Raw genomic sequence first — 13,539 nt, forward strand, 5'->3', positions numbered from 1 at the left:
GATACCACGGGGTCCTTTGCCTCTGCCGGCAGGGTAGAGGAGTCTATTGCTGCCTGCAGGCGATCTACGAACTGCGTGAAGCTTTCGCTCTCTGCCTGCCTCACAGTGGACCACGGCGACGGCTTGGCTACGACCCGGGAGGCTGCACGAATAGCCTCCCTAGCAGCCCGAGTGGTCGCCCTGACCTCCTCAGCCCGCATCTGTGTGGCTTGTTGCTGAGGCGTGATCATATCATCGTGCTTTCCCATAAGCCTGGATAAAGTCGATCTGTTTAGTGGCTGCCTCGCGCCAGATGCTTGGGCTAATAGCTTTGTACAATTATCCTCCCATTCCTGTCTAAACACAATCATTCCGGCACCATCAAGTATCATGCGACCTATTCGCTCGATATCAAAGGGAAGCAGGTCGTCATTACTAAAAAGACCATAAATTAATGTGGAGACCATGGCCAAATTGATTCCTTTTTCTGCAATGGCTTTGACAATTGACTGTACATCTTTTGGGTTTACCGGGGCATATACCCTCTGCTGGTTCCCTTCCGGGCCGGTGATCCTCACCGGGAAGGCTTGTACGGCAGCCGCTGAGGACCATTCGGCACAGGCTATTTTTATTTCTCCCGAGTCGGTAAACTGGGCTGGTTCGTATTGTGGCTGCTTTTCGGTGCAGCTTAAAGCTTCGTTTTTGATTTAAATTGCGTTGGCTCCGTTCCCTTCGTCTTAGAGTCCCAGCCGGCCCCCGGCAGCTCTTCCGAGCTGCCGGAGCTGCTGCTGGATTCAGAGTCGGAAGTCGAATGCCAGCGAACTTCCGGGCCTCGGTGCCGTTTTGTGTGGCTCCGACCCCGCTCCTCCCCCCGGGGGTGGCGCCGCTGCCGACCCCAGGCTCGCCCTGCCTCCTGCAGGGGGGGGTTTCTCCCTTACATGGTAGCGGCGTCAGGCGCGGCTGCCGATTGGCTCCGAGCCCTCTGCCGCTGTCCTCCTCTTTCTCCCGCACACGCGCATTAGCAAAACTCCGCGCCTCTGGGCTCTTCGCGCCGAGACTGCCCACGCCCCGCCCCTCCCCTTGGCTGCCGGCGCCATTTTCAAAGGGATACGGGGGCGGCATGGGTAGGATCTCCTCTCGAGCCGCGGCTCCCGCGCCTCTGGCTTCCCCCGCCAGTCCCCGACGACAGAGCTCTGCGCGCCGCTGCACCTCCGGTAGCGGGTCACCGATCGGCGGTGGTGGGGCGGATGGGGAAGCCGTGGATTTTTGGGAGGTTTCCGCGGGGGGTCCCGGGCCCCGGCCCGGGGAGGGGGGCGACGCGCCGAGCCCCCCCGGATCCCCGCTCCCGGGCGGATTGCCCTCAGGGGCAGTTTGCGTTGCCGCTCCTACGCCTAGCTTGGGTGTAACTAATAAACACGTACGCGCTGCGCTCCATGTCTCCTGCTCTTCTATTGCTTTGCGTAGGGCTTTCTCTACTTTTCCCCACACCTTAAGGCATTTGCCGCTTCCTGAGGATTTCGTGTCCTCGGCCAGCACGGCTGTGCATTTTTCCCATATCTCCGGATGCAAAACATCCACAGGGCGTTCAATTGCCCCAAGCTCAAGCAGCCTTGCTATAGCAAGATAAAAGTCTTTGAGCTTACACTCAATTCCCCATTGCTTATGAACCTCACTTACGACCCTGGCGATGGCGTCCATGACGACTGTGGGTCCTGGGACGTCTCCCTCACCGAGAACACGGTTTCACCGGTCTGGCCGCTGCCCTTGTCCAGGCGACACCCGCTGCCCGAGCTAATTATTCCCCGGCTTCGGCACCAGTTATGTTGCCTTCATGGGAAGGCAAGGCGACCTGGTTTCAAGGAACAGCACGGCAGCCCAGTCTCCCCTGGGCCACTCGGGCTAACGACACACGCTGGACACCAATGTGGTGGATGGTCAAAAGCGTTTATTATCTTATCTCATGGGTTTAAATAGTCTTGGGGGACTCTGCTACGTCAGGGGGGGTTGGTAGGGTCTCTAGGGTTAGTCAGGAGTGGAAAACTACTGGGTTAGGTGTGGTTACATTCTTTGGGGTAATGGATAACATGTTGCAGGGTGAGAGGGGGATGGGGGTCTTTCTTTCCGTCACATCCCGAAATTTTCCGTTCGCCTGTCCCTGTCTACTACAGCCATGCACAAATGAGTAGTTAGGCTTTGATTCTCCCCCAGAAAAATATTCCGTGGCTTCTAACTTTTTTTTTTTTTTCATTTGGAAGCACTGGTTTTTGGAGACGCCTAGAGAAGCAAACAAAATAGATCTAGGTTCAGATATAAGGCAAGTTAAAACTCACATGGACTTTTGCTATTTTTGTTGTCCAGAGATGTTAGTAACACAAAACCTACATACTTTTTATGCTTTTCTTGATTTTTTTTTCTGGCCATCTGAACCAGCAACAGCTCATTGGACTTCATGTTTAATCCGACTAGGTGTCTGACCCTTTCTTGTGGCTTAACCCCAGCCAGCTGCCAAGCCTCAAGTCGCTCGCTCACTCTCCCACCAGTGGGATCAGGGAGAGAACTGGAAGGGTAGAAAATGTAAAATGTAGAAAACTTGTGGATTGAGATAAAAAACAGTTTAATAAGGAAAGCAAACAGTGCACAAAAGCAAAGTAAAACAAGGAATTAATTCACTGATTCCCATGTTCAGCCATCTCCAGAAGAGCAGGGCACCATCAGGTGTAACTGTGACTTGGGAAGAAAAATACCAGCAATCTTGATATTCCCCCCTTCCTCCTTCCCTCCAATTTATATATTTAGCATGATGTTGCATGGTCTGGAATATACCTGTGGTCAGTTTGGGTCACCTGTCCCAACTGTGTTTCCTCCCAACCTCCCAAGCACCCACAATTTCCTTGACAATGTGGCAGTATGGAAAGCAAAAAAGACCTTGGCTCTATGTAAGCCCTGCTCAGCAATAACACAAACATCTCTGCTTCTATTCTGATCCCTGTTCAAATCAAAAGCACAGCCCCATACCAGCCACTGTGAAAAAAATTAACTCTACCCCAGCCAGAATTAAAACACCTGTACAATATACTTAGAGGTAACTTCAGTATTTGAGGATTTACTTAGACATATGGTACATGCAATAATCCATTTTACAGTATATTTAGATGAAATTTGTATGTACAGTAAAATTCTATGGAAAAACAGATCTGTGGGTAACTGTCATATGTAGAGAGAATAATGAGAGTACCAAGGTAGTGCTAGACACCTTGGTTCTATCTAGGAAGAATCTTAGTCTGGATTTTCTCAACTGATCTGATAGAGTCAGAGGACTTGTGACCTCTCTATAACATGGGATTGAGAAGACAGTCTTATAGTATAAATACCCTTTGACTCAGATTTATTAAATGTATGAAGTTGTGTAAGTTTTGTTTGATAAAATAATTGAAAAAGAACAAATCCATGCTTAACAAATACCTTCAGACTACATTTTCTCCCATTTATGATAATGAAAAAAGTGACAACTTCGTTCTTTTCATCTCAAACCTGAAGTATTAATAAGCAAAAGGATTACAGCTTTGTAATTTTTATGATGCTAAAATAGCTTTATAAATATTGAAAAATAATGAGGAAAAATCCCTATGATTATATAAAATTCCTGATCTATTGAAAAAAGTATGAGCATTTCCTGATATGCTTGATGTCAGCATTTTGTGAAAACAAACAAATGTGTACATATGCAAGAGCTAAGTCTGAAAAGTAGGTGACATTTCTGAATTTACCAAAAACAGCAAGTACTAGTAGTTTGAAATTTTTTTTCTTTATTTTCATTGGCATTACAGACAGTTTAGCTGTTTTCAATAAATAATTATGGTGCTTGACTCATAAAACATAGAGAAATTGAAATATTTTTAAAAATCTTCGGCAAAATATTTGTATGCCAGACAGTAACACAATTACTTATATTAAAAATAACAGCACTTCTACTGCATAGTGGAGAGAAGTGGATCACTTCGATAATGTAGACATAAGATAAGCATTGTTTATTGAAGGAAACTACCTGCTGAGAAATTTGTTTTCACTCTAGTATTTGTGTACAGATTTAAGCTCACTGTAATGATAGTGCCATTGAGAGATCTTCATATGGCAAAAATAATTAGATTTGTGTGGCCTTGAGATCATCAAATAATAGTAAGATTCTCTAATTTTCAGTGTCAATTTTCAGGTTGTTGACTTTTCCAAGATCAACTGCAACATTATCAAATTATAATAGAAGTACAGAAAGAATAGTAAAATACCCAAAATTTAATATACATTACATTGTAGAGCATAAGTAAAAATACCTTCTTTTGTGAGAACCCTGGGCTTGCTCTGGGGTCTCATGTGGTGGTGAAATTTCTCCTCCAACCCATGCTTCCAAAGAAAAACTGCGCAGGCTCTTGCTGTTCAGTCTCAAGGCAGTTTATTGTGAGTTATCTAAAAGATTGTCTTCTTGGGCTGTGGCTGCTTGGTCAGCAGCTCTGACAGAGACACACACACACCCTGACATCCTCTCTATCTGCTGTCTTCTTCTTCTCTCCCCCCACCCAGGGCTGCTGCTATCTTTTATATGATATATTACTTATTACATGTTTATAGTTTTCTCCAATACCCACTACCTATATTACAAAGTGCTTTTCCACTCTAAACCAATCTGTGAGTGCCAACATCACCAAGAACATGGAGGCAAGGAAGAAGAAGGAGGAAGAACAGGATCAGCCCACTTTCCTCCATCTTAGAATTTCTGACCCCCATGTACAAAGTAAAACCCTCCCTGTACATGTGCTAAAACCCCCTTGTACAATAATAATTTTTTTTTTCTCTACTTTGTAACTACTTTTACTATACTATCTAACCCTTTGTGACTGCTTGTTCCACCTCCAAAGTTGGTAACTCATTCCATGGCTCAAATTCAAAATCACAGCTGTTTCCAGCTGCCTGCCAGGGTCTAAAATGCTTCTGACCAAGGCCTGGAACCTCTAAAAATGTCTGAGAGACATTTTGAGTTTTAACATTCTTTTACCCATGCAAACTTGAAATACTGGCTGGATGAAGTACTTAGATGTAGAGTGTAATTACGGACTATGTATATAATATAGAAAAAAATCTAACTTCTCCACAAGAATTTCCAAGTGAAGATTTTTTTTGAACATAAATACAATTTAGTAGATTTAATTGCAACTCAACTCATTTCTTATGAATCATACTTTCAGGTGCTCAGTTGGTCTCCCACCTTTGCCACTACCTTTATGAGCTAGAAGCGAATGCAGTCTCTTGGATCTTTCCATCATGACAATTGGATATATCTGATTTAACTCGTGATGTTAATCACATGACCTCTTCCTAAGTTTTTGCATGATTATGTAGACTGCAACACAAAATAGTAGATTAATTTTCAAAAATTGGAAATTACCACCTGCTTTGCACTCTGTAAACATGTAGAATGAATATTAATTTTGCATACATGACTTTGTTTATCTATTTTTTCTTGATCCTTCTGTTCTCTTTTTAATCCATTTAATGATCATATGAATTCAGCTCTATGAATTGGGAAATCCTACTGAATTCTTTCAAAAGGAGAAAATAAATACAAACGGATTGCTGCTGCATTCAGACAATGTTTTTTTCTTTTTTAATTTATCCAGTCTTAGAGGAAAATGAGTTGTTTGAATGAATTGCTGAGTATTTCAGGTGACGATTTTATATTTTCCCACTTTTATTCTGTGGTCTGTTTTTTATAGACTTGCAGCACTAGCAGTTCTCTTGGTGGTGTTATCAAATTTACACTGTGTGTTACATTAATAAATATTTTACTTATTTTCCTTAATTGCTGATTAGGTGTTAAAATAACAATACCTCACTTAAGATTTGGTACAACCACTAAACAGAATATTGAAGCATCATATCTAATTTAAACAAATAAAATCAAGCATCTATATGTTGGGACAATCACAGCTTGAACAAACACATGTCCTATCTAAATCAGACAACCTGAAACATATGCCTTGAAACTGATTATGGAGCACTTCTTTATTCCCCATTAATTTGCAAAATTTCTTCATAGAGTAACATTAGAATAAAAAACATGGAAGATTTCTCTACAAATTTCTGTTTACTTCCAAATGAGGTTCAGTGAAGTCAGTGCTTTTCTGTTTTGTTTACATCTTATTTGTGAATAAATCATGCTGTGATCCAGCAGTTACTGCCACCGGTGCTGATCTCCAGTAGCCTATGACAGTTACCAGATAACCATCATTAATTTTTTGTTGTCCTTCTTGTGGAAAATGAACTTTTCTATAAGATGCTTAGTTCTTTTCTTCCCAAGCTATAATGCTACCATTCTGAAACACAATCAGTCACATCAGTGCAATTATGTAGTTCATACTTAATTTAGATTTTAAGTGCTGCATAACAAAATGTGATACATGCTTAATCTCTGTTGTATCTATTTGTTCCATAAAGTGATTTGTACAATGTTTGTAATGCACTTGGTCTCTTGTTCCTACATATGTCACAGGAATGAAAGAAAGAATATTTGAATGTCACATGAAAAAAAGCAGCACCAACCAACCAACCCACTCCTCAAACTCTCCTCCTTTGCCCTGCTATTATAGCTAGTGAGAGTGAAAACTTTTTTTCAGCATCAGAAGGATCAAAAAGAGTGAATATCCCTTACTGCAGAGGGAATTATAGGAATTGCACGGCTTTGTGGCTATCTTGTGCATGGGGAAGAATAGAAAAGTGCAGAATCAAGGTATTGTATTGATGTATAATAATGTATATGCTTTATAGTGTATTGACGTTGGAGGTTTTTTGATCTTAGCATTAACTTTCAAGATTTTTTTTCTAACAGTTTTCTCATTGAAAGTCCCAAGAGCAAAGTCTTCCTATCCTCTTGCCTCCTTCAAAACTACTACACTATGCTTGTATTATTTTAAAGTATGTAACAGAACTGCATAGCATAACCGAAACTATTTTAGAAAAGATCCTACCATTGGGGATCAAATTCAGCAGTGTTTTTCTGTTAGTAATTTATACATTTTGCAACAGGCCATTGTTTGTGAAGTTCATTTGCATACCAGAAAGACCAACATTCCTTAAAGCTATTCCATTTTTGATGTCTTTCATTTTTGTATTGCTACTATTTCACCTTGAGCGCAACTGGTAATCTGTCATGATTATAATGACTAGGTAAAAAATATAGCTATTTTTAAATAATATAGGTATTTTTTATTAAACAAAGGGGAAAGAATGAAGGAATATAAAATAATAACTTGAAATTAACAAACTTATTTTTTACTCTGAAAAGAGTAAGCTCAAGGTGCACATTTTTGATGTATGGAATTCGTTGAGGCAGGAAAGACATACAACATGATTTCTCTCCTGACACCACATAATTTTCAGGCTCTATATCTCTTCAAACTACAGCTGCAAGGTTACCAGTGTTCATATGCCCCAGGCTTGGAAATATCTCAGTAAGTTGGGCATACTCTAGAGATGAGCTTGCACATCAACTGTGAGGTTTCATTATTTGTGCCTGACTTGTCTTTGCTCAACTGCTTCCCATGCCTGCAGCCTTTGCTTCAGAAGCTGACATACTTATCTATGGCTTTTTAAAATACACATATTTTAACCAGAAGCAGGGAAAAGTAATTTAGGAATCCATCCCTGATTTCTAATATTCTTAAAAAGCAAGTGTATGAAAAGTTGTAGAGATGCTATAGTGTGTTTTTTCTGCCTTCAAGTAGGGAGGAGAAGGATAAGAATAGTGTCCCATCCCACAACATTCTCTCTTCTGTGTTTGATGTACAGAAAGATTTGATCTGTTGCCCTTTGTCAATAGCAGTGACCATTCTGTAGAACTTCACAGAAGGCTTAGCAGTTCAGTATTTAAAGATAACAAATAAAAATGCTGTGGACATGGCAGAAATTTAGGTTCCAATTGAAGCTTTGCTACGTGCCAAATCATGGGAAAATAAAATCACATGCATACTCTTTTCCAGTAAAATAAACTGGGTTTTCATCTGCAGTCTCAGGATCCAGCTTACTGATGTGCTCAGCACCCTTAAACATCCCTTTGATTAGGTCGCTCATCAGATCCACATGGCTAAAGCATGTCAGCTTCTGTAACCAGCAGCGTGCCATCAATATTTTCAGCATCAGGTATTTTTGCTGTCTGATAGATGAAGAAATTTATAAAATTACATCAGCAGCAGAATGAATATGAGGAACGGTAGAGTTTAAAAAAGCAGAATTCCCTACTCTATTATAGTCTTACTGCCTGTTTACTCAAATAAATGAGGAATAGCTTCCCATCTTGACCTTATGACACAGCACAAAAACCCATAGGAAGGAGATAGAAAAGGAAAGAAAGGAATGGGAAATCACTCAGAAGGCATTACTGTCCTAAGTCTTAAGAGATGCCTTTAAAATGCTGTTCACAATATATCACATTTGTATCCCCAAGTAGACACATTTAATTCATTTTGGAAAGAGCAGAAACTGGGAATATTGCTTTTTTCCACAAAGCTGCTTTATTTTAATTCCTTTACTCATAATTAATTCTTTAGCGTATGTCCTAGTTTTTTCTGGCTTTTGAGGAACAAACCTATAACAATTTTTTTAAGTGGAACTGTTTTTTTCCAGTTTTATTTTTTTCTATAAGTTAATTTTTTTTAATTTTTTCTCTTTGCTATCCATGCTTGATTTATAAATGTATCCAACTTAATAACTGAGCTGTTATAAGTATATGTTTACTGTCCAGTTCTGATAAGAAACTCTGGCCTGGTAAACTGTAGGACCTACTATAGAAATACAAAGATTAAATAAGAAATAGAGACACACAGTCTGTGCACCAATGATACATTAGGAAAAACTATTACAAAAGTCCATAAAATACCAAAAAAAAAAAAATTGAAACACATGTCCTAACTAAATCAAACAACCTGAAAAATATACCTTGAGACTGATTATGGAGCACTTCCTTATTCCCCATTAGTTTGAAAAATTTCTTTAAAGAGTAACATTAGAATAAAAAACATGGAAGATTTCTCTACAAAATTCCATTTACTCAAGAACATTCAAACTCAAGAGCATTCAAAGATACACAGTTGAAGAGTTTAACCCTTTTTTCCCTGATTGCTGTGAACCTTCTCTTGTAGTTGGCCAGATCCTGTTGAAGCAGAGAATGCTATGCCTGGAGAGTAGTATGTTTCGTCTTTGCTTTGGAGTCCAGTACAATATCTGAGGTTCTAAAACTGAGATCAAGACCAGGAATCACGTTCTCCTTCAGACTTAGATTTGAAATGCTCAGATCTCAGCAGACATGTTTCAGACAGTGTGGCTGCATAATTCTCCAACAGCATCATCCCAATAGTTGTCTTCTAGCGAACTGATTAGCTATTGTCTTGTGGAAACCTAGGCTTTTGACTCTGCAGCCAATTCCTTTCTTGCTGATTTCCCTAACTGGTATTGGAAGATCTGTGCAAGCCTTTTGGTTAGATGGATCTGTTTCTTTACACAGAAATTCTGTGTGATCATCATGTGCTTGCAGAAATAGCATATCTTCCGATCTTATGCCAGCTTTTCTAGCTGAGAAATGTCACTTTGCAGCATATGCTAGCAAAGGAGAGTTATAGGAATCCAAAGCAGTGGAAACTTACTATACATGTTTTTGTTTCCATAGCAGGAAGCCTGACAGTCGTGACTGCAATGCTGTTGCATATATTAACTTTCCTTTGACATCCATCCCAAAAGTTCTGAAGGTACCAAAACCTCTTCTGCTGTATTCCCAGTTCCCTCATGATGCCAAGACGATTCCATAAATTTGAAAGGACTCATGGCTTGTGACTGGAATTTTAGATGACAGAGAAGTGTCAAGTACAAACTCACTCATATGAACCTTTCACCTTCATAATGTGTATAGCCACACTCGGGAAACAGGACTTCAACCTGGACACATTTGACAAGGGCTACATCATGGTCTAGAAATAGGGAAAGAGAAACATCTGAGTTTGGGATTACTTCAAGTGAGTTTGTGTCCATACTAAATAATTTTTTTGTGTGTTATAACAGCTAGGTATACTTCTATCCTTTTTGCAATGCCAGCATGAATTGGAGGAATGGAAGACTTGAGATGTGCAAAAATTTTCCTGAAGAAAAATATATACACATATAACAAAGCATACGACCCAAAATGTTATAAAATTAAATAATTTTTAAAAAATCATTACTGAGCATAAGTAAGCTTCCTCCTCCATACACAGCATCCTTTTAAATCTTAACCTTTTTACAAATAATTTTGAAGTAGGTGTATGTAGGAAGAAGTAAAATACGTTTGCATTTGTCTGCATATGCCTAGCAGAAACGGGAAATTATTTACTTTAACTGATCTACTAATTATCTGCAAAAATAATAAAACTCATGTTTTATACAAATAAAACATACCCATACAAATTCCCCAAAGTAATTTTCTAGGGCTTAGGCCAATTATAAGCTCATTAGCATTTGTCTTCAGTCTCATAAAGCTAAGGTGATAGGTAAGAAGAAGAAGAAAAAAAAAGACAAAGAAATCAGTAAAGACAAAAATTTTCTTAGATGTGTGTTGGACTTGTTCTGTCAAATTATTAATAATGCTGTGCCTTCTTGTTCCCTTCCTCCCTGTCTCTCCAGTAATTGTCATAACTGTTGATCATTTCTGTGGGAAGTCTAATGATGACAGAAATTATCTACAAAATCCTTTAGACCTGATGCATGAGAAGCAAAATGAATACTCTGTAATAAAACTTGTTTTTCAGAGAATTAATAAAAAAAATTTAAAGGTTTTAATATTTATTTTCCAGTATATATGCAACTAGGAGGAGAAGGTTAGCATTTGGTAAAAACCACAGAATATAAAAAGTTACCAAAAAAATCAAAAGTTTAACTTAATAATATATTTACACTAGTTTTTATTTTACTTTAATAGATTTGTCAGTTTGCAGCAATCATGTGCCAGTTTGGAAGTACCTGTCTTACTTGCTTAGGCTAACTGACTAGCTGTCTCTAGATAGTGCCTAGCAGGAGTGAATAATTTTCACATTGTTTGATTTCAGTCTCTTAATACAACATAACATGTTATTTCCCTTTGCAAATGAAACACATTTAAAATTTAGGCCTAATCACAGAACATTCAACTCTGAGGAATTTTTGATGCCCCAAAATGTTTTTATCTGCATAGCAGTTCTCTCTATAATTCTGTGGTATAAAATACCATGTTAGTAAGGAGATAAACCCCAATGGATTTGCTAAACCAAACAGCAAAACCTTATCTTTGCCTGAGTACAGTATATGGGGGGAAAAAGAGGGGGGGGGGGGGGGCAGGAGGGGAACATAAACATAGTTTAAAAAATTGAAAATAAATCTCATTGTGTGTCACAGAATATTGCAGGTGGCATCTTAGTAGCTGACAACACAGCATGCAAAATGAGTGATTTGCTTTACAAAGGTCTGCAAAAAAGAAATATACCTCATCTGAAGTTTGGAAGCTTCCCACATTTTTATATTTAGAAACCCAAAAAGAGTCATATTTTGCTTATTAGCTGGAAGTAAATACCATTAAAAGCACAATTTCATAGCTTTCTCCATTTAGAATCAGAGGTAAAAGGTTTTGCAACATAACACGTTCTTTAACCTGAAAAAAAAGAGCAAAGTATAGCTGCCAATGAGGTTCAAAATGCCGAGTGACTTTAACACTTCCCAATCAGAATTTGTTGAGACCGAGGCCAGTATATGATTTTCTCTTCTCAGATATTTAGTTGACTGAATAATTTATTCTTAAATCTCTCTACCTGATAAGTGAGAATTGTTTTTAAGATTTCTGAGAGAGACGGGACATGTTTTTTATTTAGAGTGAAGGGTTGAGCTATCCTCATGACAAGGCCCCTGATAAACAGCCTTAGTGGGGCCTGGAAGTCTTGATGCAGCAAGAAGATAGTGTGGCACAGTTAGAAATTATGTTAAGCTGATGTCCTAGTTTAGGGCAAATTTGGGGGAAACCCTCTGGAAGGAGCCCCCAGAAAATAGACCCCCATGGCCCCTCCCCCACCCACCTGGTTCGGGAAAAAAAAATTTCTCCTGTTCATTTAACAAACAAAGCACTCCCCAGAACCAAAGAAAATAACAACACCAGATGACAAAACTCTTTCACCACTCTGAAGAGATGACAAATCCAGAAAGTCTTTCCTGGGAGTGGTCGCCCAGGTCTGGGCACTGGGGATTGCTCTGGGCACTGGGGATGGCTGCTGCAGATCACAGAGCGCAGGCTCTGGGTGTTCCTCGGTGTTTCCAGGTCCCAGTCTGGAGCAGGTTGGATGGTATTCAGGAAAAGGAAAGGAAAAGAAACAGTCCAGGGAAAGATAGGACTGCTTAGCTAAACTAACTAGGAAGCAAAGGCAAAAGCAGAAGCAAGCAAAGCAAGCCAAGCAAGCAAACAAGCCAGCACCAGCCTTTTCTAGACAGCAGACCATGGGGGGACGTGAGCTGGCTGATAACAAGGCAAAACAAACCTTCACTTTCAGAGTCAGTTCTGAAAGCACAGAACAGAATATCAAACATAAACAGAACACACGATTGGAGATACAAACACCATAACGTCACCCTAGGACAGGTGACCACAAAGTAATGAGCTGAGTATGAATTAGAGCAGAGCTGCAGTGTGAAAAGCCTGACCACCTTAAGGCAAAAGTAAACAATGTTTGCTAACCAATTATATGGTACTCACAATGTGTAACCTATGTTGAAGTGTATATAAACTGCCATCTTTTAGAGAATAAACGGAGAACGTAGCTTTAACCATATTAGCTTGATCTGTGTTTGTCCAGTCCAGCTCCCCTCAGATTATAAGAAGTCCCTAGCTTCTGAGAATTATTGTGCTTCTGTTGGTCTTCCCAAGTCTGTAGAATTCAAGTAATGACCGACAGAGTCCATAGGGATATCTATGCATTTATCAAGAGATAGACAATGGGTAAATTACTGTGGACAGAACAAGATCTCCCCAATCTGTGGCCATTCTTAAATGAACTAAAATTCAGTCATTTAAAGGAAACAAATGCTTGCATATATTTAATATATTTTCCTTTCCAGACATGGAAGAATTTAAATGCTGTAAAGGAACCTCTCCTTCTTTCTAAGTGAGCACTTCTCTTTCCTGCACACTTGGGAAAGTCAAGCAGAATGGCACACCTGGTTAGTTTAACAGTGTCAATCCCTTATTCCGGAACTTACAGAGTTAATAAAGATAAATCATATCTACATCCACACAAAAATTTAGTGCAGGTAAACAATGAGTTTTAAATTCACCCTCCAATTAATTCAGGTTGATTTTACCAAGTGTCCCTGAAGATAGTGGAATTGTTGTAAATCCCAGTTAAGAACCTGATCGTCTGATGTTTTCAGCTTATAGTGAAAAATATGTTTAGGCAAAAATGTCATTGCTTGTTATTTTGATTGAGGGCTGAGTGTTAAACTTTTGAGGGTTAAAAAAAAAAAAAAAAAAAA

The 13,539-nt window shown here is 39.5% G+C and overlaps 1 protein-coding gene across 1 annotated transcript in view; it reads right to left on the bottom strand.

Annotated features, from left to right (window-relative positions):
* Positions 1–1,902: 1,902 nt before the first annotated feature.
* The window catches only part of LOC144246714 (uncharacterized), a 48,619-nt gene continuing 36,982 nt past the window's right edge, over positions 1,903–13,539 (bottom strand). The window contains exons 4-5 of the mRNA XM_077785215.1: positions 2,366–2,536; positions 1,903–2,253 (exon numbers count right to left, since the gene is read on the bottom strand). Of these exons, the coding sequence (XP_077641341.1) occupies positions 2,166–2,253; positions 2,366–2,536 (259 nt within the window). The 3' untranslated portion in view covers positions 1,903–2,165. The remainder of the gene's footprint in view (positions 2,254–2,365; positions 2,537–13,539) is intronic.

Source organism: Lonchura striata, chromosome 8 (genome assembly GCF_046129695.1).
Source record: "Lonchura striata isolate bLonStr1 chromosome 8, bLonStr1.mat, whole genome shotgun sequence".
Taxonomy (NCBI): Eukaryota; Metazoa; Chordata; class Aves; order Passeriformes; family Estrildidae; genus Lonchura; species Lonchura striata.